The sequence below is a fragment of the Eptatretus burgeri genome, unplaced genomic scaffold (genome assembly GCF_056783735.1).
Source record: "Eptatretus burgeri isolate ZD-2024b unplaced genomic scaffold, Ebu_testis_v1 Ebu_testis_scaffold_3172, whole genome shotgun sequence".
NCBI lineage: Eukaryota > Metazoa > Chordata > Myxini > Myxiniformes > Myxinidae > Eptatretus > Eptatretus burgeri.
Window position 1 is genome coordinate 144,224 of NW_028225120.1, and position 26,303 is coordinate 170,526.

Genomic DNA, 26,303 nt, shown 5'->3' on the forward strand with positions numbered 1-26,303 from the left:
ATTTTTAAAACATTTGTTTGTGATTTGTGGAATTTGTTTTTTTCATTTGGAAGTTGTGGCTACGATCTGTAAATGAAGGGGAAAAAGTCTGATTTAATGTCATTTAATTCCAGGCTCGAAGGCAACAAAATGTGAAAAATTTGAAAGTGGGTGTGGACTGTCTGTCGGCACTTTAAATACCCAACACCAAGGACACTTTATATTAAGAAGATGGCCGGATGGATTCAATAAGGACAGGTGCAAATTCTGTGATGTAGAAATAGAAAACACCATCACCTTCTCTCGGGATGTAAAAACCTCATGTCAGAACGTCTGCACACACAAAGGCTCAACAAGGTATCGAGAGCAATCCACCGACACATGTGCAAAAACGTCAATATCCCAGTCTCAGAGAACTCTTGCAAGCACGAACCAATTGTAATACCAGGATCTGAAAAAGGAACCTGGAAATTGAAGAGCGTCGACATTGCAACAGTGATAATCAGTGCAACGGGAGTGATTCTGCGACAATATAAAAACTAGAACAATTATCCAAAGCAATTTATGAGAAGAGAAATGAGGAGAACAACAATCTGGACAGGTTTGAAATCCTGAAAAAGGGGATAACAAAACATCGAAAGGAAATGCCTTGAGGGATCACCTGTCATTATGCCCTTTCATTATAACTTACATTATATTATACTAGTGCATGCCCGTAGGCTCGGGCCCGTACGTGCGTGCCCGTACGTGCGTGCCCGTACGTGCGTGCCTGTACGTGCGTGCCCATAGTTGTGGGCCGTAATTGAAACTTTCCAGGTATATTGCTGGGGACCTGAGGATGTGCCTTTTCAAGGTTTGATATTAATCGGAGAAGCGGTTCCCAAGTTACGGCCATTTATTTATCGACCAATGACAGGACACGGTGCTTTGACATCACAATCACAACTTTTTTTTTGATATGATGTCACAATTGACGCTGGGGACCTGAGTATTTGCCTTGTCAAGGTTTGATATTGTTCTTTTTCATCCGTTTCAGCTGTTTCTCAAGTGTTTCCCAAGTTATGGCCATTTATGATACGGTTGGTCCGATATAATTGAAACAATGCCCCAATCCAGGTTTTGTTTTTTTTTGGCACGTACGGCCACGCACCTACGGTCCCGCACCTACGGGCCCGCACTAGTAAATAGAAATTTGTCCAACGTCACGACTCTTCCCATCATGCATGCCAATTCACCGTGTCTACATTTAATTTTTATAACTGCAAAATTGTTTCATCATTCTTAACCTTTTACTGCCCCCAGCCGCACAATATCGAAGTATTCGCTTCTTGTTGTTTTGCTTTTCACCCTTTAATCTTGAGGTGACGTCACATTACACATAAGGCAATGCAGAACTACAAGATAGTGCAGTATTCGATGTATAAAGTCTCTCTACATTTCCTTGAGACACTCCACACGGTTTACCTCGTCAACCAGCAACATGGACACGCAGTCGGAAGTAGTTTACTCAGTTAACATCACAATGGTTAAAGATTTAAAAAACTGTTTGTTAAAGAAAACCATGATGTTTTACAAGTGCAGTCCCAGAATCGACGTTTTATACGAAAAAAAAGAAAAGGAACAACGTTGGAGGAGCGAAGCATCCATTGTGTGTGTTATTTAATTTCCTCGAAAACGATGAACCGTTCATGTAAACGTCGACACGGTCATTCCGAGAGGTGTACTGTCTTCTAAAACCACAATATTTACATGGGAACGTGTGGTTGTTTGATTTTGGGGGAAAGAACGCGGTTCGAGGACTTTCGAGATATTAAAATATTTATTTGTGTTCGAGAAACATCCTTTCACAAGCTTTTGAGGCCCTTTAAAGGGAATTAAAATGATGACGTTTTTAAAATTGATTTTCATCTTGAAATGCTCATCAAATCCTGTAATAAAGTAAACTGGCTTGGGCTCGACGGGACGAGAAACAGCTGGAATGTGAGTGTTATGAAGTGAGAAGAGACACAGCGAGTGGGACCCGTAACAGGTGTTTCCAACGACGTCCTCTTTGACTCCATAAAATAAACAATCAAACTTGAGAGCGATGCTGTATGAGGTCAGCCATCGTGCCAAACGGGTGATGTCATTGTTTTGGAGATGGACTGTACAGGGATACACCTCGGGTCCATTCACTTGTTTTTCCCAATGCAGGCAACACATTATTACTTTGGTGTGTGTCATTGGGCTGCGAACAGTCTCGACTTTCTTGTCCGATACTAGAATTCGCCACCACCCTCTGGAAAACCTCCCCAATTTTTCCGTGAAGGTTTGGTAATGGTTCCCCCATTGATCAGACGCAAAGAGTAATAAGGGATTTTACCATGTTGTGCTATACCTTAACGAGCTCCAAATGAAGCATTTTCCTGTGTGGTACTACACCAAACTGTGCATCGTTTGAGTATGTGAAGATCTCTGACCTTGATTTCGCAGATGATGTCGTCATGTTTGTGGAGACTCTGGATATCCCTTTTGGGGTCCTCAAGGTGCTGAATGAGGATTCAGAGCCGCTGGGATGACGGGTTTCCTGGTTCAAAACTAAGATCCAAGCTTTCAATGACATCTTGGATGCTGCTGTCTTGTATGTGTCTGTTTGTGGTGAGGTTGTTGAGGTCGTGGAGAGATTCACTTGCCTTGGCAGTGATATTCATGTCTGCTGGCTGTGTGTCAGAGGTCAACAGACATCTGGGTCGGGACTGTGGAGTCATGGATTCACTGTATCATGGGGTGTGGCGCTGCCGGTGTCTGTGCAGGAAGACACCGGGAGCTCTGACCAGGGATCTGAGACGGAGACATAATTCCTTTGGTACCAGGTCTCTTCGGAGAATCCTTGGTGCTTGCTGTTCGGACTTTACTGTGTGGTATTATAGCTTAACTATCTCCAAATAAGTTATTTTACTGTGTGGTACTAAACCTTAACTATCTCCAAATAAGTTACTTTACTCAGGTCAGGGTCAGGTATGGGAGCATGTGCCAGAACAGCGCGTCGCTGCGTCCACTTTCCGTCGGTACTCCAGGGGCCTCCGTCTGGCCATCCCCCAGGCAGATGCCAGGCCCATCCCCATCTCCTTGAGATGATGGTCAACCTGCTGCAACCATGAGGCACGTGGTTGGCCCACTGGCCTCCTCCACTCATGAGACTCCCTCGCTGAGAGAATCTGGTGAGCAGGATCAGCATCAGGAAAACGAGCCACATGTCCACACAGCCGCAACTGACGCTCACGGACTATGCAGGTAACAAATCTCATCTGAGTCTCTCTCAGCAACCGCTCATTGGACACAAAATCCGACCAGCGATAGCCAAGGATTCTCCGAAGAGACCTGGTACCAAAGGAATTAAGTATCCGTCTCAGATCCTTGGTCAGAGTCCAAGACTCGCACCCATAGAGCAAGACTGGAAGTACCAAGGACCTGAAGACTCGGACTTTCGTCCTCCCGCACAGGTACCGGCAGCGCCACACCCCATGATCCGGTGAATCCATGACTCCCCAGGCCCGACCCAGACGTCTATTGACCTCTGGCTCGCAGCCAGCAGAGACATGAATATCACTGCCAAGGAAAGTGAATCTCTCCACGACCTCAACATCCTCACCACAAACAGACACAGACAGGACAGCAGCATCCAAGATGTCACCGAAAGCCTGGATCTTAGTTTTGACCCAAGAAACCCGTAATCCCAGCGGCTCCGACTCCTCATTCAGCACCTCGAGGGCCCCCAAAAGGATGTCTAAAGTCTCCGCAAAGATGACTGCATCGTCTGCAAAATCAAGGTCCGAGATCTTGACATTCCCAAACGATGCACCGCAACTTGATCTCTCCGACATCCTCCCTAAAATCCAGTCCATACAAGTGTTGAAAAGTGTGGGGGCAAGTACACATCCCTGACGAACTCCAGTAACAACTGGAAAGAAGTCAGAGGTGGTACCACCACACTTCAAAGCACTCTCAGAACCAGAGTAGAGTTCAGACATCAGATCGATCAGTTTTGGTGGCACCCCACGAAGACCAAGAATCCTCCAGAGGACATCCCGATTCACTGAATCGAACGCTTTGCAGAGATCAACATAGGCTGCAAGAAACCCCTGCCGAAACTCTCGTCTGCGTTCGGTGAGGACACGAAGGGCAAGGATACGGTCAATCGTTGACCTCTTTGGTGTAAAGCCTGACTGCTCTGGACGCTGGTGCTCAAGCAGATGGTGGCGAACCCTATCAAGAATTATCCGAGCAAAGACCTTGCCCGGCACTGAGAGCAGCGTCACCCCTCGGTAGTTGTTGCAGTCTTGGCGATCACCCTTCCCTTTCCAGAGAGGGACAACAAGGCCCCTCTTCCAGTCAGTTGGGATGATGCCTGTGTTCCAGGCAGAGCACAAAACTGCATGCAACGACACGAGTGCAGCATTTCCACCAGCCTTGAGAAGTTCGGCATTGATGCCACAGATCCCTGGAGCTTTGCCCCGTTTCAACTGGTTCACCGCAGCCCATGTTTCCACAAGCGAAGGTGGACCACAGTTGATTCGTGGGTCAGCAACAGGGATTGTAACACCCTTGACGTCCAACTCGACAGCTGGGGGATCAGCCTGGTACAACCGCTCAAAGTAACCGGCCCAGCGGGCCTTCACTTCAGACTCCTCTGTCAAGAGCCTACCACTCTCTGCTCGAACTGCAGTGCTCCGAGGGATGGGCTTGGATGAACGTAATGCGCGAATTCCCCTGTAAGCGGGACGAGAATCACCTGTCCACAGGTGATGCTCTACCCCCTCACAGATTCCTCGCACATAGGCCTCCTTGTCCACCCTCAGTGCACGAACAGTTTTACGCCTCAGCTCCCTGAACAGCTCAGCTCTGCCATTCAGCGTGGCCCTGCGACTCTGTTCAATGGTATCCAGTGTCCCTTGAGAGACAAAATTCTTCTTTGCCCTGCGGTGAGTTCCAAGACATCCACCGGCAACATCAAGGACCGTGGTCTTGAAGGCGCTCCACAACTCTTCAGGACCACCCAAAGCACCCAGACCCCCCAAGTGTCCACTCAGCCTGTTCGCAAACTCCTCAGCTATTCTCTCATCCCTGAGCTTGGCAACATCCAGCCTAGGCTGGGATGGTACCATTCTCCAGGATTTAAGGTGCAGCTTTAGAGTTGCTACAACAAGCCTGTGGTCAGTATTGAGGAACTGAGCACTCCGGTAGATCCTGCAGTTCTGGATCATCCTCCAACGACCATCAATGAGGACATGGTCAATCTCCTTTGCCACACCGCCAGCGTTGGAATACCAAGTCCAGCGATGAGCTTGTGGGCGCTGAAACCATGAACCAGCCACCCTAAGTCCATGACTTCTTGCAAAGTCAAGGAACTTAGTGCTATTCTGGTTCATAGTTCCTGACCCATGGGGACCAACACACACCTCATAACCATCCCTATCAGTTCCAGTCGATGCATTGAAATCCCCCAAGACTAGAAGTGTATCTCGTCTGGGGCACTGATCAACCACAGACTCGAGTGTGGCGTAGAATGCATCCTTCACGGTGAGATCACTCGCCTCAGTCGGAGCATAAACAGAGACCAGGGAAATGACACCTAAGGAGTGACGAATCCTTAATCTCATAATACGCTCGTTGACCGGTGTTACCTCAATTATCATTGGGGTCAGCTTATTGGACACAGCTACAGCAACTCCTTGGGTATGATAACCATCAGAGCGACCAGACCAATAGTAGGTGTAACCACCCACCATTATCTCGCCGCAATCCGGTCTCCGAACCTCAGAGAGAGCTGCAATCCCGATGTCCAAACGCTTGAGCTCAGATGATAACAGAGACAGGTGATCATCCTCTCTTAGGGATAGGACATTCCAGGCACCCACCCGAAGGGACCGCCTCAGGTTAACCCAAGGAGACCGCCGTCTGGTGGACGACACCTCAGCACCACTCCGACACACTCTCCCGCAATCTGACCCAGGGATGTTACCACGTGGTTTCCCTCCTATCAAAGATTGGGGGTCCCGAAGGCTTTGCCCCAATCCCGTCATCCGGTGAGCTGCCCTGCGAAGGGAAGCTGCACAGGAGGTACTCCCACGGAGTGGGTTTTCAGATTTTTTTGCGTTTTTGCGTTTTGCGGAATGAAGGGTTTTACGGTGGCCGGAGTGCAAATCCTGCCACCAACCTCCTAATAAGAAGTGACCCAACTGCAGGAAGACGTCCGCAGACACAGTTGGGCACTAGATATGGATGGCCGTTGGCTCACAAGGAGCTCCTCCGCCCTTTGACAGGTTTTGTTTTTAATCCTGCTGGGTGTCCATATCCAAACACCCCCCTCACCAGAAAACCTGGTGGGGGAGACGGTTTAGTCACCGACAACCCGACCATGGAACAGGTTAGTACAGGTTTACATGGTACCTGTAGCAGGTCACAGATCGAACCTGACCTGACATTACTTTACTGTGTGGTACTAAACCTTAACTATCTCCAAATAAGTTACTTTACTGGGTTGTACTAAACCTAAAATATCTCCAAACAAGTTACTTCACTGTGTGGTAATATACCTTAACTATCTCCAAATAATCGATTTTACTGTGTGGTATTATACCTTAACTATCTCCAGATAAGCGATTTTACTGTGTGGTATTATACCTTAACTATCTCCAAATAAGCGATTTTACTGTGTGGTACGATGCCTTAACTATCTCCAAATAAGCGATTTTACTGTGTGGTATTATACCTTAACTATCTCCAAATAAGCGATTTTACTGTGTGGTATTATACCTTAACTATCTCCAGATAAGCGATTTTACTGTGTGGTATTATACCTTAACTATCTCCAAATAAGCGATTTTACTGTGTGGTATTATACCTTAACTATCTCCAGATAAGCGATTTTACTGTGTGGTATTATACCTTAACTATCTCCAAATAAGCGATTTTACTGTGTGGTATTATACCTTAACTATCTCCAAATAAGCGATTTTACTGTGTGGTATTATACCTTAACTATCTCCAAATAAGCGATTTTACTGTGTGGTATTATACCTTAACTATCTCCAAATAAGCGATTTTACTGTGTGGTATTATACCTTAACTATCTCCAAATAAGCGATTTTACTGTGTGGTATTATACCTTAACTATCTCCAAATAAGCGATTTTACTGTGTGGTATTATACCTTAACTATCTCCAAATAAGCGATTTTACTGTGTGGTATTATACCTTAACTATCTCCAAATAAGCGATTTTACTGTGTGGTATTATACCTTAACTATCTCCAAATAAGCGATTTTACTGTGTGGTATTATACCTTAACTATCTCCAAATAAGCGATTTTACTGTGTGGTATTATACCTTAACTATCTCCAAATAAGCGATTTTACTGTGTGGTATTATACCTTAACTATCTCCAAATAAGCGATTTTACTGTGTGGTATTATACCTTAACTATCTCCAAATAAGCGATTTTACTGTGTGGTATTATACCTTAACTATCTCCAAATAAGCGATTTTACTGTGTGGTATTATACCTTAACTATCTCCAAATAAGCGATTTTACTGTGTGGTATTATACCTTAACTATCTCCAAATAAGCGATTTTACTGTGTGGTACGATGCCTTAACTATCTCCAAATAAGCGATTTTACTGTGTGGTATTATACCTTAACTATCTCCAAATAAGCGATTTTACTGTGTGGTACGATGCCTTAACTATCTCCAAATAAGCGATTTTACTGTGTGGTATTATACCTTAACTATCTCCAAATAAGCGATTTTACTGTGTGGTATTATACCTTAACTATCTCCAAATAAGCGATTTTACTGTGTGATATTGTTGCGAATTCGCGCCTGCCGGCGTGCGGACGGCCACGTGACTCGAATCGCGGCCCCTCGCCCACCGGAACTGACAATTCTGTTATGACCCTCTCGGAACAACGCCCTGGGAGCTAGTCACGGGTGGGGGTTTAACCCCACCACGACCGTGCCAATTGCCCACCCGCGCAGGATAGGGTCGCTCGCCAAATTCGATCTACCTAAGTACCTGCGCGGATGGTCGACCGGGCGATCATACCTCGCCATAGGCCGATTACGGACACGAACCGCTTAAGCGGTCCGTTCCGTGCTATAGTGATAACCGAGCGCTGTTATCGTCGGCCTCGACGGTTCCGATTCATTATCGGGCGTATTAAGCCCACTACGAACCCTTTACGTGAAGCAGTATGGAGGGTCAATAAAGAAAAGACGAAGCGAAACGGGAAAACAGTTCACACAATGCACATTTATTACGTGACACACGGAAAGCACACATGCACAGCCAAACAGTCAAAATGCACCTCGAGCAGTAAAACAAAAGAAACAATGACGCAGAGTTACGACCGAATACGCTTACACACGGCAACACTTATACAGTTCTACTTTACAGACAGCGCCAACACACATTTACTCAAAAGCAAAGGAAAGAAGCCACCCTCATAGACACGGGGGCAGACGGGCCTGTAGGCCAATATGCGAGCGTGACCTGAAGGAGCGGCCAGGTCCGCGAGACCGGATGGGTCCTACCCGCGTCCTCGTGTTGCATTGGCAGACGAGCCGCAGATGTGGCTGCGTGGCTGTGCCCCGACTCCGTGCTCCTTGGCGGGTTTCGTTGGCACGATGTTTGGAGTGGGGTGGGAACTTTCCTCCTTTCTTGCAATGCAATGTTGCATTCTCCTTTGAGGGAGAATGGCTGGCTGGCTTGGGTCCCGCAACGAGCGATCTCCCACCGCGACCTCGTCGCCGACCGCTGTCCTTCTCGCCTCGGACCCGAGCTCCTTGGCCTCTTCCCACAACTCTCCTCAGCCGATTGCAGAACCCAACTCGATGCCTTCGCCACCCGACTCCACTCTCTGCCACACTCTGTCGCTGCAACACTCTGCCGCTGCCACACTCTGCTCTCCAACCAAAAACTGACTCTGCCACGATTGGCCTTGCGCTCGCCGTTTTATAGGCCGGCAGGAGAAAACAATATGCAAATTTCCGGATCAGAATGACCTCGGGGGCGGAGCCACGCTCGCCAATTGGACGGAGGAAAAGTGGGCGTGAACCTCCCCTGATCCGAGAATTCGCATATATGGATTTCATACAGACGCGCCTGGAGGCGGGGCCAAGCCACTATGTGCTTGCTAATTGGACGGATCAGAAGTGGGCGTGTAGCGTTCTTGATCCGAATTCTCCCTCGGAAAGGCCGCTATTTGCACTCGCGGCTCGGTGCGTATCTTGAACGAGCCCAAGACAGCCCGATGCTCAGTGTTCACAGGTGGTGCGGGAATGCCTGTTGAAGGAGAGAGGTGAGGGTGGTGGAGGGTTTATCGGTGGTGGTTTGATGGTTATGGCGGTTGAGACGTGGTTGGTTCAAAATATAGAGAGAGAACAGAAAAACGGCGATCTCAAAGCTTCGCAGCCCGAATGAATCACATAAATTCCCTCGAAGCAACGGGTTTGGGGCGAACTACACATGTACTTAGAGTTATCTCACCTACGGGCCCTGAATGGTGGTTTGCGAATTTCCACAGCCGTAACACTACCCCCTCCCCTTTTTACAGACTCGTCCCGAGTCGTCAAATTTTCGTGTGCCATCATGTGTAGTTCTCCCCTCGTACGTTTTACCACGAACCAAAAGGGGCTTAGAACCCGGGACTCCCATGTGGGAAAAAGGGGCTTGGAACCCGGGACCTCCGTGCGGGAAAAAGGGGCTTGGAACTCGGGATCCCCGTGGGGTAAAAAGTGGCTTGGAACCCGGGGCCTCCGTGGGGGAAAAAGGGGCTTGGAACGATTCTTCCCCCCCCCACCCCCGAATCCCTCGTCTGTGTTTCGCTGAAAGTAAGTCAACCCCCGATAAGGATAAGCATCTGCTATTTTTCTCTTTTCTGGCATTTTGATTGATTTTGCTTTGAAATTTATTCTTTATTTTCCTCACAAAATAAAAAGTTATTTTAATTTATTTATTTTATTATTAATAAATCATTTGTCGATTTCCAACCGGTTCCTGTTTGTCCTTTCCTTCCATTGGTTTGGAATTGTCAAAGACATCAAGAGATAACATTGATGTTTTGCCGAGGGCGCGCTCCCCGCTCAGGTAACCACGTGACCTCCAGTTAAACGGAATAATTAGACGGTGGACACTGGAACTCGTGGTCAACTGGGTGGAGTTCGTGGTTTTAAAATAACCCACTGAACCACAACGTTAATTGTGAGCGATGGCCCCGGGTCCGGCTCCACCGACGATAACCGGGGATTAATCCCCCAGAGTGACGAGCTGGTGTCTCGGTACCCGTGGCCGCAACAATACATACCCATATAGCCATATAACCACAAACCCATATTCCCACATTCCCACACAAACTCCGTTATAGAGGGAAGATTGTCGATAAATACAAAAACATAAAATTAAGAACATTGATTGGTGTCGAGGGAAAAATCATCGACGAACTCGGACTCGATTTTTCACTTTCACAACACAATCTGAAACACAAACAATCGGTAAAAACGAAACGTTCAATCTTTGTATTTATTTTAAATCATGGACACGTGATGTGGCGGGAACCAATCAGACACCGCGATCTTCCTGTTCGCTTTTTCCCCAAACAGCTCGCGCTCTTCACTCGGTTACCACAGCGTACCGTCCTTCACCCGACACGACGTGCGGTCCACCATGACCCGAGATCTCAGAGAGAACACCCCGGGATCCACGAGCGGCTCCGATGGAGGAAACGTGGTCAGTCTGGGAGGTTCTCCGGAAGACCGCGGGTCCATGGTTGATTCATCCGAGGACAAGGGGTCCAGACCTGGTACGTGGCGTTCACTCCGTACCGAGAACTTGTGTTTCCCGTGCTGATCCGTGCTGTGTACTAACACAGGAACTCATTGATTTCGTGAATGTCACGATGTCTGGAGCGGAGCCGGAATTGAATTGTGAATGGAAATCCCATCCATGACATGTTACCCTCCCTCTTGTACAAGTATGACATCATTTTATACCTCATAACTTCATTCATCATTCCATTCCTCTTTAATCTCGGTAACAACAAATCAGATGAAGATTTACTTGTGATGGGCCTCTGCACCGGCACACAGTCGCCTGTTCTTGAGGACTGCAGTGGCATATTTAACGTCCTTGAGGAATCACTGGATGAGAAGACAAGAGACTTACCTTTGCTTTCAGAGGAAGGTATGCTCACTGATGCAACACCTTCCCTGTGGATCGCCAGGTTGGGAGTTTATAGCTCGTCCTGTAACAATCTTATTTGAGGCCAAATTATGTTCAATATTGTATTTTAAGATGTGAAGGGTGAACTTAGTTACCACTAAACCAGTAGGCTGTTTGTAAAGCAGAGTTGGTGAGAGTTCACCAGGAAACTAATTAATTATGCTCGATGGATGGAAGTCACAAGTTCAAGGTCATAGTTTGACCCCATAATTATTTTCACGAAATTTTGACCTGAAGCTGTAACCTCGACCTTTGACCTGCTGTAAGAACTTTTATGAAACCATTGTCACGGGATAGGTATGTTTGTACCGACTCTTTATCTGTTTTGGTAAAATATCATAAAGGTATACCTGGTGTTGGTTTAATAGTGAGGGTGGTGGGCTTGCTTTACTTGGGTCCTGCGTTCAAATCCCACTTGGCTATTGAATGAATACCAGATGGGGTTGACTGAACTTGTCATCCTTCTGAAGTTGGCAAAGTGATACCAGCTTGCTGGGATGATTGAGCCGTTTGAGTATCCTGTGTCAGAGTGGTCACCTGTCCAGGATTGTGTCCAATAACCCAGGAGACTGCTGTCGCAGCATTGATGCTCTCTCTGTACAGAGTGTGCTCTTCATGGATGGATCATAAAGGACACGCTTAACAACATTACCCATCACTGAGGGTCAGGGACTTGAACTCTCATGAGCACCTCATTAATTAAAAAATTTACAGTTAATCACAACCTCTATTAATTGAGGAAAGTGTGAAAATGTAATGTATAAAGCTTAATTCATGTTTGTTTACTTGTTTACCAGCAAATACTCCCTGTCGCTTCGCTGTTGTGAATATTCAAGGGAAGAGGGAGAGGAGGGAGGGGAGAAGGTTAAGGAGGGAGGGGACGAGGGAAATTTGGGATGGGAAGGATAGAGGAGAGGAGGGAGGTGTGAGGGGAAGAGGGAGACAGGAGGGAGGTGAGAGGGGAAGAGAGAGAGAGAGGAGGGAGGGGAAGGATAGAGGAGTAAAAGGGGTAGGAGAGAGAGAGAGAGAGAGAGAGAGAGAGAGAGAGAGAGAGAGAGAGAGAGAGAGAGAGAGAGAGAGAGAGAGAGAGAGAGAGAGAGAGAGAGAGAGAGAGAGAGAGAGAGAGAGAGACAGAGAGAGATCGGGCGAGGAGAGAGAGGCAGAGGGAGAAGGAAGAGAGGGAGGAGATGGGGGAAAGTTTGGAGGGGAGAGGAGGGGCCATCCGGTTAGATATGACGCCGAGTTTAACACCCATCTGGGAGACAACACACACATTTATGAATAACCCTGCCTGTGAAACACCGGGGTGACAGTATTTAGCTGGGTCGGGATTCAAACCCAGGCGAGACAGCTGAGAGCGAGCATGTGTTCTTCTCGGCTCTCCTGCCGTGATCTGGTAATTCATTGCTGTTGAGGGAGGGAGGCGGGATGAGAGGAGGGGGCACAAGGGGATGGGAAGGCAGCATGAGGGGGAGGGGAATCGTGAGGAGGGAGGCAGCTTGAGGGGAGGAGAAGGTTGCACAAGAGGAGCAGAAGGCAGCATGAGGGAAGGGGGATGTTTCATTTCACTCATTTCATGCAGAGGTTCAAACCAAAGCAAACAACAATGAGCTTCGCAGCGAAGTGGAGGTGATTTTTGCTCACGCCATCTGCAGATGTTCGCAGCAAGGATGGTGAATAACGATGATGTCAGCTGACTTCCAGGCAGAGGGAAGATGATCCCGGTAAAATGGAGTGAATGGAGCAGAATGTTTGTAAGTGCAGCATGCCGTCATTTGATTATAGCCGTCCCGGAAGCGACGGGTACTTCTACTGGTGGAATACATAAAGCTCAATTATTATCTTGCCAAAACGAAGTTTTTGCAAGATATGTTAGTCAGCTTGTGTTTTTTTTTATTGTTTAAAAAAAAAAATTTTGTTTGTCTGTAATCACGCATAAAAAATTCTGCAGAGCAAAGTTATCATTGGAAATTTTTGTAACTTCGCATATCAGAGGCCTATAGAGGTCCCTTTGAGCGCACAAAATTTTGAAGGTCAAGGTCAAAGGTCAAGGTCACTTTGTCGCAAATCAGGGGAGTCGACGAAACCCTTATTTTTTGAGTAATTTTGATCGGATCGTCTTCAAACTTTATGGGAATATACTTCATGGTCTGGCGCTCAGCTGATTAATTTTTGGTGGCGATTGGCCTTGACCTTCATGTTTTTTTTATTATTTATCTATTTTTTGTTTGTCTGTAATCACGTCTAGAAAATTCTGCACAGTTATCATTGGAAATTTTTGTAACTTCGCATATCAGAGGCCTATAGAGGTCCCTTTCAGCGCATAAAATTTTGAAGGTCAAGGTCAAAGGTCAAGGTCACTGTCGCAAATCAGGGGAGTCGACGAAACCCTTATTTTTTGAATAATTTTAATCGAATCGTCTCCAAACTTTATGGGAATGTAGTATATGGTCTGGCACTCAGCTGATTCGTTTTTGGTGGCGATTGGCCTTGACCTTCATAGTTAGCACCTGAGGTCAAACATATTTGACTCCAAGGTCAAATTTTCAAGTTTTAGGAATCATATCGTGTCGTACCTCAAATTGAACACCTCGATGAGTGCTTTCTAGATATGTCAAGCTTGAGACATTATGACGTCATTTGGTGACGTTATGAGGCAAACACATATTTTTCATGGTTATACTGTAGAACGTTTCTCATCGGAATCTCTCGTGCGCAGATATTCCTCAAGGAATCGCTCCTGGTGGTAGCAGCTCTGTTCACCTCAGTGTGACCTTAAAGAAGTCACACGTGGTCACCTTTTGGCAAGATACGGGTCACCCTGCGGGTGACATTGGTTTTATTTTTTATTTTGTTTTTTTTTTTTGTTTCCGCACGCACACGAAGCGAAAGGTGGAGTTAAGCAGTTTGTTCACTTTGTCTGTCCATCAGTCTGTTGAGAAACATCAGTTTATGTTCGAGGAACAACTCTATTTCAGTTGAAAGTTATATTTTGAACATTAATCGGAAAACGAACCTAAAGTTTGTCATCACTTTGGTTTTGAATCCGTCCTGATCTCACATGCACGGAGAGGATGAAGATAATCGTTTTAATCTCCCTGCAAAATTGAAACGAAATTGAAAATAATTCCAAACAGGAAACTTACTGTTTTCAGGATGTTATAAAGGACACAAACAACAGTGTTCCGTCTCCACCTCGAGGCACTGAAGCGAGTGCACCAGTTACCCACCCGGAGGATGTCACGGCAGAAAGAAAATAAAGACACCAATGTGCCCTTTGTCGTGTTTTATGGGTGAAACCGACAAAGCCTTCATCAAGTATTCACACCCCTCGACTGTTTCACATTTTGCTGTGTTCCAGCCTGACTTCAAAATTTATTAAATTTAAATGTTTTGCACTCATCAACACAAAATACCCCATAATGACAAAGGGAAAACATTTTGAAATTTTTACAAATTATTTAAAACTGAAAAGCTGAAATGTCTTTCGTCAATGCGAATTCAATCCTCGAAGTCAATACTTTGTCGTGTTGCAGTGTTGCTTTGGCTGTATACTTGGGGTAATTGTCCCGTTGGAATGTAAATTTTCGCCACAGTTGAAGGCCTTTTACACTCTGAAGCAGGTTCTCCTTAAGCAGGAGGAGATTGGGACCATACTCTGTGCAGAGCGTTGGTGCTGCTTCAGCAGTCTCCTTGGCTGTTGGGCACAATACTGGACGGGTCGCCACTCCGACACAGTATACCAGCATGCTGGCACTCACTTTGCCGACCTCGGAAGGATGACAGGCCGAGTTAATCCCACCTGGTATTCAACAGCTGAGTGGGATTTAACTCAGGACCCCAGGATCCAAAGCCCAGCACCCTAACCATGAACCCAACATCAGGCAGCCCACTCCTCTAGGATTTGCTTGTATTTGGCTCCATTCATTGTTCCCTCTTTCCTTGCAAGTCTCCGAGTACCTGCCGCTGAAAAGCATCCCCATAACATGATGCCGCTGCCACCATGCTTCGCGGTGGGAATGATTTTGGATGAGTGATGAGCTGTGCGCAGTTTCTGCCAGATGCAGTGCTTTGCATTCAGACCAAAGAGTTCCATTTTCGTCTCATCAAACCACACAATGTTTTGCCTCTTGCTCTCAAAGTCTTTCACGTGCCTTTTTTACAAACTCAAGACGTGCTGTTATGTGCCTTTTTCTCAGGTCTGGCTTCCGTCTTGCCATTCTCCCATTAAGCCGAGATTTTTGAAGTGCTGCAGAGACTTTTGTCCTTCCGACAGGTTCTCCCATCTCAGTAAAATAACTCTGTAGTTGTGTCAGAATGGTTGTTGGATTTATTCTTTACCTCCCTGACAAAGATCCTTCTTGTCCGGTTGCTCAGTTTGTTCGGACGGCCAACTCGAGGAAGAGTCTGGGTAGTTCATATTCTTTCCATTTTCTTATGATGGAGCTCACTGTGCTCTTGGGACCTTTCAACACTAGAAATTGATTTCATATCCTTCCCCAGATCTACGCATCCTCACAATTTTATCTCAGAGTTATGCGGACAGTTCCTTCGACTTCATGGAAGAGTTTCTGCTCTGACCTCCACTGTCAACTGTGGGACTTCATCTGGAAAGGTGTGTTGCTTTTTCGAAATCATGTCCAATCATTTGAATTGACCACAGGTGGACTCCAATCAAGTTTGTTTTTTTTTTGTACACATTATCGAGACTCGTATGAGAGCGAAGATACAATGCACAACAAGGGGGGCAGGAGAGTGAAAGGCAAAACAATGGGGAACAGAGACATGAGGAGATCTGTGGTAGGGTGAGGATGGGGCGGGGAACACGGGGAATACAAGATGCACACTACAGGGACTTTCAGGAAGGAAAGCAGGGAATTTGAATGAGGTGGGTTTGGGGTGGATTAACTGGGGTAGAAAAGACAGTGGTTTTGGATGGGGGAAGATAAGACGTGGTGGTAAACAGTTGTTTTGAATACCTGGAGGGTAGAGTGGGATTGAAGAGAGTGTGGGAGTTTTTTCCAAAGGCGGGAAAAAAGAGGAATGAAAGAGTGAAGGTGAGCAGTGATTCTTGGTTTTGGCAGTTTTTCCAGAAGGGGGCTGTTGGCGGACCTTGAGCGCCCTGTGGAAATATGATGGGGTCGTCGAGACCGGAGAGGAGACGGGAGAAGGCAGAAAGACCACTGGCCTGCCTGCGGTGAGAGAGAGAGAGTGTGAGGCCCAAATACTCAGCCTCACCGCGAGAGATGGCAATGATCCTAAATGCCTTGGTTTCTACAGCGTGAAGCCAAGAAAGGTGAGAGGCGGAAGCACCAGCCCTGAGAGGAGAGCAGTACTCCATCAGGCTGCGGACGAAAGCTTTGCATGTGGTCAGGAGCTCAGGTGGGCCGAGGAAGGACTTTGCACGACGGAGGATGCCCAGTCGGCGACTTGCTTTGGAGGCCAGTTCGGAAATGTGACTTTCCCTGGAAAGATTATGGCAGATAGTGAGACCCAGAAGCTTGAGTGAAAGGGCTTCTTCCACATGATTGTTTAGAAAGTAGATTGGGGGGGGGGGGGTCCAGACTGTCCTTTCGGAGAGGCATCATGAGAGTGTGAGATTTGTCAGGATTGAAAGACATGTTCCACGTGTTGGAGCAGTTTGTGATTTTTATCCAGATCTGCAGAGAGCGAAGAAGCTGTGGCTTGCCAGTCTGAGGGATGACAGATGGTACGTTAGAGGGTGGAGTCATCAGCAAAGAGATAAAGAGGATTTTCCAGAGAGTCCGAGAGATCATTGATGAAAACCAGAAAAAGAACAGGGCCCAGAATGCTGCCTTGAGGAACTCCAGCCTGGACAGGAAGAGGGGATGAGAGAACTCCATTTTGGGCCACATGTTGACTGCAACAGGAGAGGAAGTAGAGCGAGATGTCTGGCTGTCATGAGAGAACCACAGAACATTGACAAGCATGTGGGCAGATGAACCGATTGGAGCGAAGGAAGAACAACAGATATTTTCAGGGAAATTGGTCGAAATCAGATTCAGAAGAGATGGAGGCCCGTTGGTTGAGATCCTGGTTGGGAAGTTGACCGATTGAGTCAGTCTCAATGAGTCGCAGGTATTTTTCTGAAGTATCATGGCAGGTGACGGAGGTACCCAAATCCAACCAACTGTCAAGATGGCAGTTGAAGTCACCACATATGAGGAAGAGAGAGTTGGGATGAGAGGATATAAGTTGGTCCATGTTTTCGGAGAGTGAAGTGTAAATGGAGTCATCACTGTTTTGGTGGACGGAACAACACACATATATTGTTGTAGGCCGGGGTTCGGTGCTGATAAACGACCACGAGGGGGAGCAGTAGACTCGTCTCCACCGAACACCCCGGAATTTAGGTCGTGACTCTCGGATAAGTCCGAAAGGTCACAGTTCCCTTAGCGGACCGTGGTCGCCAATATTTCGACGGCGTGAGGTGGGGTCCACTTGTATATTCCAATTTACCGAAGTACTCTCGCCCTCTAACTACCGTTGAAACCACACCCTCGGCCGACTCTGTCCGAACCGAGTCGCATGTACCGATTCGGGTCTGGCGTACCGAGCGGGAGTTACCAGAGCCGCGCCGGTCCCAATGACAACTTACGGCACACAGCCTCCCTAATTCCCAATACGCACAGTGCTAAACCAATGAAAGAAGGTGACAGACAACGAGCTGGTACATTGAACAATTGGGGGGGGGGGGGTTATTTATAATGGGGCAGGGGAGCACAGAGAGCAGAGTTGTCACGACTATAAGAAATGCAATTTACAATGTACAAGGCACTTTAACAGTTTCCACTTACAGGACGGCGCCACACACAAACACACACACCCAAAATAAATGGACCCCGTTTGGTCTTTATTTGGCCTTTCAGCTCGGAGGGAAGGCGAGCTGAGGGCAAGAGCCGACACTTGCACCTGTCCGCCTCATGCGGTCTGGCCGAGCTTGTCCGGTGGCGGGACTCGAACCCACCGCCACAACGCAGCACCAGGGACGAGGGAAAGAGTGACGGACGCCAGCCAGCACTTCGGCAGACGAGGCGAGAGATGACGAGGTGACCGGCGATCAAGCCCGAAAAAGCTTCCCCTGATCAGGCGACACCAGGCTAGCAGACCCAGACCACCAGACAGAATCTCAGGTGTGCCAAGGAAGGACTTTAGCACAATGGAGGATGCCAGGTTGGCGATTGACTTTGGAGGCCAGCTTGGAGATGTAAGATCCAGAAGCTTGAATGAAAGGACTTCTTCAAAAGGAATGTTGACAAACTCGCTGGGTGGTGGAGGGGGATTCCAGGCGGTCCTTTCGGAGAGACATAGTGAGGGTGTGAGTTGTCAGGACAGAACGCAAAATGGATGGAGCACAACAGAAAATTGGAGAGGAAATCCTGCTGTCCTCTGCAAGAGAACTGAAATTGGGACAGAATTTCACCTTTCAGCATGATAAACACCCCCAAGCATGCAACCAAAGCCACACTGGAGTGGCTGAGGAACAAAACGATATCCTTGAGTTGCCCAGTCAGATCCCCGACCGAAAATCAATCGAAAATCTGTGGTATGACTTGAGTATTGCTGTCCATCAACGCTCAGGTCTGGTCAGGGTCAGGTATGGGAGCATGCGCCAGAGCAGCGTGTCCCTTTGTCCACTTTCCGCCGGTACTCCAGGGGCCTCTGTCGGGCCACCCCCCAGGCAGATGCCTGGCCCATCTCCATCTCCTTGAGATGCCGATCAATCTGCTGCAACCACAAGGCACGTGGTCGGCCCATTGGCCTCCTCCACTCACGAGACTCCCTCGCTGAGAGAATCTGGTGAGCAGGATCAGCGTCAGGAAAACGAGCTGCATGTCCATACAGCTGCAGCTGACGCTCACGGACACAAAGTCCGACCAGGGATAGCCAAGGATTCTCCGAAGAGCTCTGGTACCAAAGAAATTAAGTCTCCTTCTCAGATCCTTGGTCAGAGTCCAAGTCTCGCACCCATAGAGCAAGACTGGAAGCACCAAGGTCCTGAAGACTCGGACTTTCGTCCACCAGCACAGGTACCTGCAGCGCGACACCCCATTATTAAAGTAAATCCATGACTCTCCAGGCACGACCCAGACATATATTGACCTCTGACTCACAGCCAGCAGAGACATGAATATCACTGCCAAGGTAAGTGAATATCTCCACGACGTCAACATCCTCACCACAAACAGACGCAGACAGAAGAGCAGCATCCAAGATGTCACTGAAAGCCTGGATCTTAGTTTTGACCCAGGAAACCCGTAATCCCAGCAGTTCCAACTCCTCATTCAGCACCTCGTGGGCCCCCAAAAGGATATCTAAAGTCTCTGCCAAGATGACTGCATCATCTGTGAAATCAAGATCTTGACATTCCCAAACGATGCACCGCAGCTTGATCTCTCCGACATCCTCCCTGGAATCCAGTCCATACAAGTGCTGAAAAATGTGGGGGCCAGTACACACCCCTGATGAACTCGTCTTCTTCTTCTTTCGGCTGCTCCCGTGAGGGGTCGCCACAGCAGATCATCCGTATGATCCGCATAGTGATTTGGCACATGTTTTACGCCGGATGCCCTTCCTGACGCAACCCTGGTCGCCTCTTACGACACAGGGATATGGTACACCTATTTTAACCGGGGTATACACCGGCCCAGTACACTGGTACTCATTTCGCCGACCTCGGAAGGATGACAGGCTGAGTCAACCTCTTGGTGTATTAATTCAGTGGTTCAACGGGGATTGAACTCAGGACCTTTTGGATCCCAAGCCGTTGCCCTAACCACTGTGCCAACACCAGGCTCTCTGATGAACTCCAGTAACAACTGGAAATAAGTCAGAGATGGTACTGTTACGAATCTGGAACCCATCGCACACAACAGCCAGGGTCCCAATGGAACAGTTATATCCATAAACCGTGTATCTAGTCAGGGTTCCTTCCCCTTTGTTTAATGGGTGAATAATTGTACGTGCGCTGTGAATTATTTCATAGTTAGACCTTTTGTTCCATCAACTACTACAACAACAATATCCTCCGTCGTTTCTCGTCCCAGCATCATCCATCGGCACCATTAAACACGTGCGTGTCAGCACGTACATGGGTGGAGTTTCCTCGGCCACCAGAGCTCTGACTCCGCCCCAGAGAGATGGAATGTTCCCCGCGACCAATTAGAGGTGAGACGTCTCAGACACCGATTTTCCTACGAACCCCGGACAAATGGGAGGCGAGACGTCTCAGACGGCGATCCTTCCCACGACACCCCAGCCCACAGGAGAAATGCAATACAAGGAACGCCAGGGCCTTGGAAACGGCGTCAGGGTTGGGCGATCGGGTTCGAGGTGCCGGAGATCGACTCGTCTGGTCTGGTCTGGTCGGCTTGGCAGCGATCGGGTTCGAGGTGCTGGAGATCGACTCGTCTGGTCTGGTCGGCTTGGCAGCGATCGGGTTTGAGGTGCCGGAGATCGACTCGTCTGGTCTGGTCTAGTCCACTTGGCAGCGATTGGGTTCGAGGTGCCGGAGATCGACTCGTCCACGTATCGTGGGTGAGTCAACTTTCCTGTTTCTTTGGATGTTCTTCTATTGGTTGTTAGGGTGTGTCCATGTCCTTGTTTGTTGATGAGGTTACTCAGTGGGTCCAGAGCAAGACAAAACAAGAGGGTGGAAAGACTGTCTCCCTGCAAGATCCCATGCTATATCTTCACATCTGGTATTTCGATATTTCCTTCTGAGTGCTGCATTGTCAACGTGGTATTCCAGAGTTCTATTGCTTTCTCAGTCAGTTTGATTACTTGGGGATTGATTTTGTACATTTACATGCATTTTATCATCCATGAATGTGGAACACTGTCAAAAGCTTCCTTATAGTCCATCCAGGTGGTGGACAATTTGGTTCTTGCACTTTGAAATTTCAAGTTCGTCCTTGTTCAGTCGTGGGTGGTGGCCCTTTTGTTCTACCTCTGAACCTCCTTGTTGGGTTGGGTGATGGAACATAATTTCTCTCAAGATTCCTGTTGGAAGTTTGTATGTTGTACGGAGACATGTTATTGGCCGGTAATTGTGAAGAAGTTGGGTTTCTTCAAATTTTTAGATGAGAAATGTGTTTCCTTCTACGAACCACTCACACACTTCCTTTTCCTCTTGCATCAGTTGTTTGAATGTCCTGCTGTTGTGATTGTGAAGAGCATCAAGTTGTTTCAACCAAAAGTTTGTCATTCCATCTGTGGCTGGATTTTAAAGTTTGGTGACATTTTTTGAAGTTGTTTTTAATTATTTATTTCTTCATCAACAATCACTGGGGACATTTCCTCCACCTCCATGGTGCTTCTTCTTTTCCAAGTCCACGATCCATTCTGCTTCCTTGTTATGTTCCTTTCGATCTCCAATAATTCATTTTCAGAATGTTTCCCCATCTTTTCTTTTTCAGGGGGAGTTGACACATTCTGCTTTTGTTTCCCTTATTCGTGGAAGAATCTCTTCTGGTCACTCTCAATCATGTGGTTTTGTTTTCTGCTGTTGTTTGCTTCGTCATACGGTGGTGTTTTTATTTATTTATTCATTTGTCTTTCAAGCTATCATTTCCAGATTGTGTTTGTTTTCAACACCCAAGCACTCGGGGACTTTGTCTCCAATTTTGTGCTTATTTTTTTACTTTTCGAATTCCTCTTTTTAGTTTTGGGTTTCTCTTTCCTTTCCTGAACTGTTGTATTTGTCCAATGTGTTCGTTGTGTCTGTGTGCATTTGTGTCTGTCTGTCAATGTGTCCACTTCTTCAGATTCTCACTTTAAAATTTTCTCTGTTTCCGCTTGACGATGGATGAGAGATTTTAAACATAGGAGGAACTCCCGATGGAGAATGTTTTTATTGTTAACATTGTCGTCATATGTCACATGGTATGGCAGCCATATTGAATTAAAGGGAAAATTTGAATGTCATTTTCTCTGAAACCGCTCAACGAAAAAAATTGAAACCTTGCATATGTTATCAACTCCACATGGGGTATTTCGTGTGATAATGATGACATCATCAGTGAAGTCTTCTTCCAGCCATGATTGGTTTAGTTGAAATCCTCTGAAAAATCTGAAACTTCATTTATCTGATCTATGAGCAGACGTGAGTGAATAATTAAATTTTTGACGTTCATATCCCATTCAAAGAAACAATGTGATATAATGGGGTGCATGGATGATACGAGCTGGTGGGCCATGATAGTAGTGGCCATAATAGTGGCGTGTTTAGTTAATAATGGTAATTTTGTTCAGAATGAACATGCAAGGTGAGACTATGTGCTCTCCGAGTGCTGTTCGAGTTGTAAAAGTGATTTATTGATATTTTTGCTCCATTCTTAATTTGCAGAGAAAAAATTTGAAACGTCTTCAAGTGTCAACTGTTCCTCGTCATTGGACAGAGAAGTTTCTTTCGATAACCTGACAGGTACTTTTTGTCAGGATGTTGACAAGTTTAGGGGTGTGTCGACAAACAACAACTGTGACAGGTGTATCAATGTCTTGCAACAGGAGAGCCAAAGAAGTGAGAAAACAAACAATTTTGCTGTTACTAACAAAGACTTCACTTCCTCATCGTGTTTAAAAAGATGTGTTGAAATATGCACAGGTGAGACGTCATACAGGTGCACTGTGTGTCAGAAGGGATTTGATTCTTCTTCATGTCTGTTGACACATCAAACGTTGCACACCGGTGAGAAATCCTTCAAGTGTTCACAATGCAGGAAGGCTTTCTGTTCTTCATCAAATTTATATCGTCATCAAAAAACACATTCGGCGGAGAAACCCTACAAGTGCTTTGTTTGCAACAACGCGTTTAATCAGTCATCACACTTACATGAGCACCAGATATTGCACACCAGAGAGAAACCCTACAATTGTTCCGTGTGTAACAAGACGTTTGCTCAAACATCAACTGCATCGGCACATCAAAGAATACACACCGGAGAGAAACCTTACAATTGTTCTGTATGTCACAAAACGTTCAATCATTCTTCTAACTTTCATAAACATCAAAAAACACACACCGGAGAGAAACTTTACAAGTGTTCTGTGTGTAACAAAGCGTTCAATCATTCATCTAACTTTCATAAACATCAAAAAACACACACCGGAGAGAAACTTTACAATTGTTCTGTATGTCACAAAACGTTCAATCATTCATCTAACTTTCATAAACATCAAAAAACACACACCGGAGAGAAACTTTATAAGTGTACTGTGTGTCACAAAGCGTTTAATCAATCATCTAACTTTCATAAACATCAAAAAACACACACCGGAGAGAAACCTCACAAGTGTTTTGTGTGTCACAAAGCGTTTAATCATTCATCTAACTCTCATAAACATCAAATAATACACACCGGAGGGAAACCTTACAAGTGTTCTGTGTGTCACAAAGCGTTCAATCATTCATCTAACTTTCATAAACATCAAAAAACACACACCGGAGAGAAACTTTACAAGTGTTCTGTGTGTAACAAAGCGTTCAATCATTCATCTAACTTTCATAAACATCAAAAAACACACACCGGAGAGAAACCTTACAAGTGTTCTGTGTGTCACAAAGCGTTTAATCATTCATCTAACTCTCATAAACATCAAATAATACACACCGGAGGGAAACCTTACAAGTGTTCTGTGTGTCACAAAGCGTTTAATCATTCATCTAACTCTCATAAACATCAAATAATACACACCGGAGGGAAACCTTACAAGTGTTCTGTGTGTAACAAAGCGTTTAATCATTCATCTAACTCTCATAAACATCAAATAATACACACCGGAGGGAAACCGTACAAGTGTTCTGTGTGTCACAAAGCATTTAATCATTCATCTAACTCTCATAAACATCAAATAATACACACCGGAGGGAAACCTTACAAGTGTTCTGTGTGTCACAAAGCGTTTAATCATTCATCCAACTTTCATAAACATCAAAAAACACACACTGCAGAGAAGCCTTACAAGTGTTCTGTGTGTAACAAAGCGTTTAATCAAGCATCGAACTTACTCACTCATCAAAGAATACACACCGGAAAGAAACCCTTCAATTGCTCTGTGTGTAACAAGGTCTTCTCTCATCAATCAACTTTATCGAGACATCAAAGAATACACACCGGAGAGAAACCTTCCAAGTGTTCAGTGTGCAAAAAAGTGTTTAATCAAGCATCGAACTTACATACTCATCAAAGAATACACACCGGTGAGAAACCTTACAAGTGTTCTGTGTGTAACAAAGCGTTTAATCAAGCATCGCACTTGCTCACTCATCAAAGAATACACACCGGAGAGAAACCTTACAAGTGTTCTGTGTGTAACAAAGCGTTTACTCAAGCATCGCACTTGCTCACTCATCAAAGAATACACACCGGAGAGAAACCCTTCAAATGTTCTGTGTGTAACAAAGCGTTCAATCACTTATCAACTGCGTCGGCACATCAAAGAATACACACCGGAGAGAAACCTTACAATTGTTCTGTGTGTCACAAGGCGTTCAATTATTCATCTAACTTTCATAAACATCAAAGAATACACACCGGAGAGAAACCTTACAAGTGTTCTGTGTGTAACAAAGCGTTTAATCAAGCATCGAACTTGCATACTCATCAAAGAATACACACCGGAGAGAAACCCTTCAATTGTTCTGTGTGTAACAAGGTCTTTTCTCAGCAATCAACTTTATCGAGACATCAAAGAATACACAACAGAGAGAAACCATAAAATTGTTCTGTGTGTAACAAAGCCTTCACTCATTCATCAACTCTATCGATGCATCAAAGAATACACACTGGAGAGAAACCCTTCAATTGTTCTGTGTGTAACAAGGCCTTTTCTCATTCATCAACTCTATCGATGCATCAAAGAATACACACCGGAGAGAAACCCTTCAATTGTTCTGTGTCACAAGGCCTTTACTCATTCATCATCTGCATTGAGACATCAAAGAATACACACCGGAGAATTACCCTTCAATTGTTCTGTGTGCAACAAAGCGTTTAATAATCCATCACCTGCATCGAGACATCAAAGAATACATCAAAGCAAAATAATTTCCAGGAACAGGTGCGAGTATATGATGCCACACATGGGATGGAAATAACAAGGAATCCAGCGCCATCGATTGCAAAGAAGAGAAATGAAAAACACAAAAAGATTCATCAACAAATATACACCGACAACTGGGAGAACGACAAAAGAGCAGGAAGATTGTGAAAAGATCTGGAAAGAGTTGGGGAGAGACAAAGAAGGTACTTTGCAGTGGCTTGGAAGACGTCATGTTAACTGGGATGGACAACGAGTCAGGGTACATTGTCTGTAGAAAGTCAACACCCCCTTTCAAAATTGTCACGTTTTGATGTCTTATCGCCTGAAATTAAATATCATTAAATCAGACTTTTTACATCTTTATTTACACATCGTAACCCACAACTTCCAACTGAAAAATAAATTATACAAATTTCAGAAAATCAATTAAAAACACAAAACTAGAATATCTTGGTTGGATAAATGATGACCCCCCTTATGACGGCAATTGCAAACGAGTTCAGGTGTAACCAATCACCTTCAAAATCACACACCAGGTTAATTGACCTCCACCTGTTTAAATTGTAGTGAATCTGATGATTTCAGAATAAAACAAGTGGTGCCAGGCACAACAAATTCCGCCCATTTAAGGCATAAAGTTATTTTGGGGGATCAAATTTAAATTTGATACATCCTTAACCTGAATGTTGATTATAAGGAATAGAATAAGGAATATTTTAGTCTTAGTTTGAAGTCAATTAAACCACTTTTGACGAAGTTATAACTGTAAAATGATTTTGACCTTTCAAGGCCACGTCAGGTCAAAGGTCATGGTGTCAAATGAAAGCCAATAAATGACTTGATATATGTCTTCCACAGTAAACACGCATATTCCTAACCTTTTTATCCCGCCCCCCCACCCCCCGAAGGGAGGGAGCGGGATATTGTAATCGTCCGGTTTGTTTGTCTGTTTGTAACTTGGCGAAATCTTCGATTTTGTCAAGTATGTTGGTCTGTTCCGT

The 26,303-nt window shown here is 45.8% G+C and overlaps 1 protein-coding gene across 2 annotated transcripts; it reads left to right on the plus strand.

Moving 5' to 3' along the window:
- The first annotated feature begins 10,622 nt into the window (after positions 1–10,622).
- On the plus strand, positions 10,623–25,114 carry LOC147006463 (uncharacterized). 2 transcript variants are annotated; one of them, XM_085868752.1, is made up of 2 exons: positions 10,623–11,199; positions 22,607–25,114. In XM_085868752.1, exons 1-2 carry the CDS (start codon positions 10,968–10,970, stop codon positions 24,976–24,978), a joined length of 2,604 nt encoding a protein of 867 aa, XP_085724878.1. In that variant the 5' UTR covers positions 10,623–10,967; the 3' UTR covers positions 24,979–25,114. The 2 variants fall into 2 exon arrangements, 1 of the variants encoding a protein (XP_085724878.1); XR_015054820.1 differs by lacking the exon at positions 10,623–11,199 and adding an exon at positions 20,032–20,796 and having other exon boundaries at positions 22,607–22,738.
- The last annotated feature ends 1,189 nt before the right edge of the window (positions 25,115–26,303 follow it).

Bases quoted from the DNA above. Each gene is read 5' to 3' on its own strand.
- LOC147006463 (XM_085868752.1), top strand. From the start codon at position 10,968: ATGTTACCCTCCCTCTTGTACAAGTATGACATCATTTTATACCTCATA. The intron at 11,200-22,606 runs GTATGCTCACTG...CTTAATTTGCAG, and splicing joins ACCTTTGCTTTCAGAGGAAG to AGAAAAAATTTGAAACGTCT.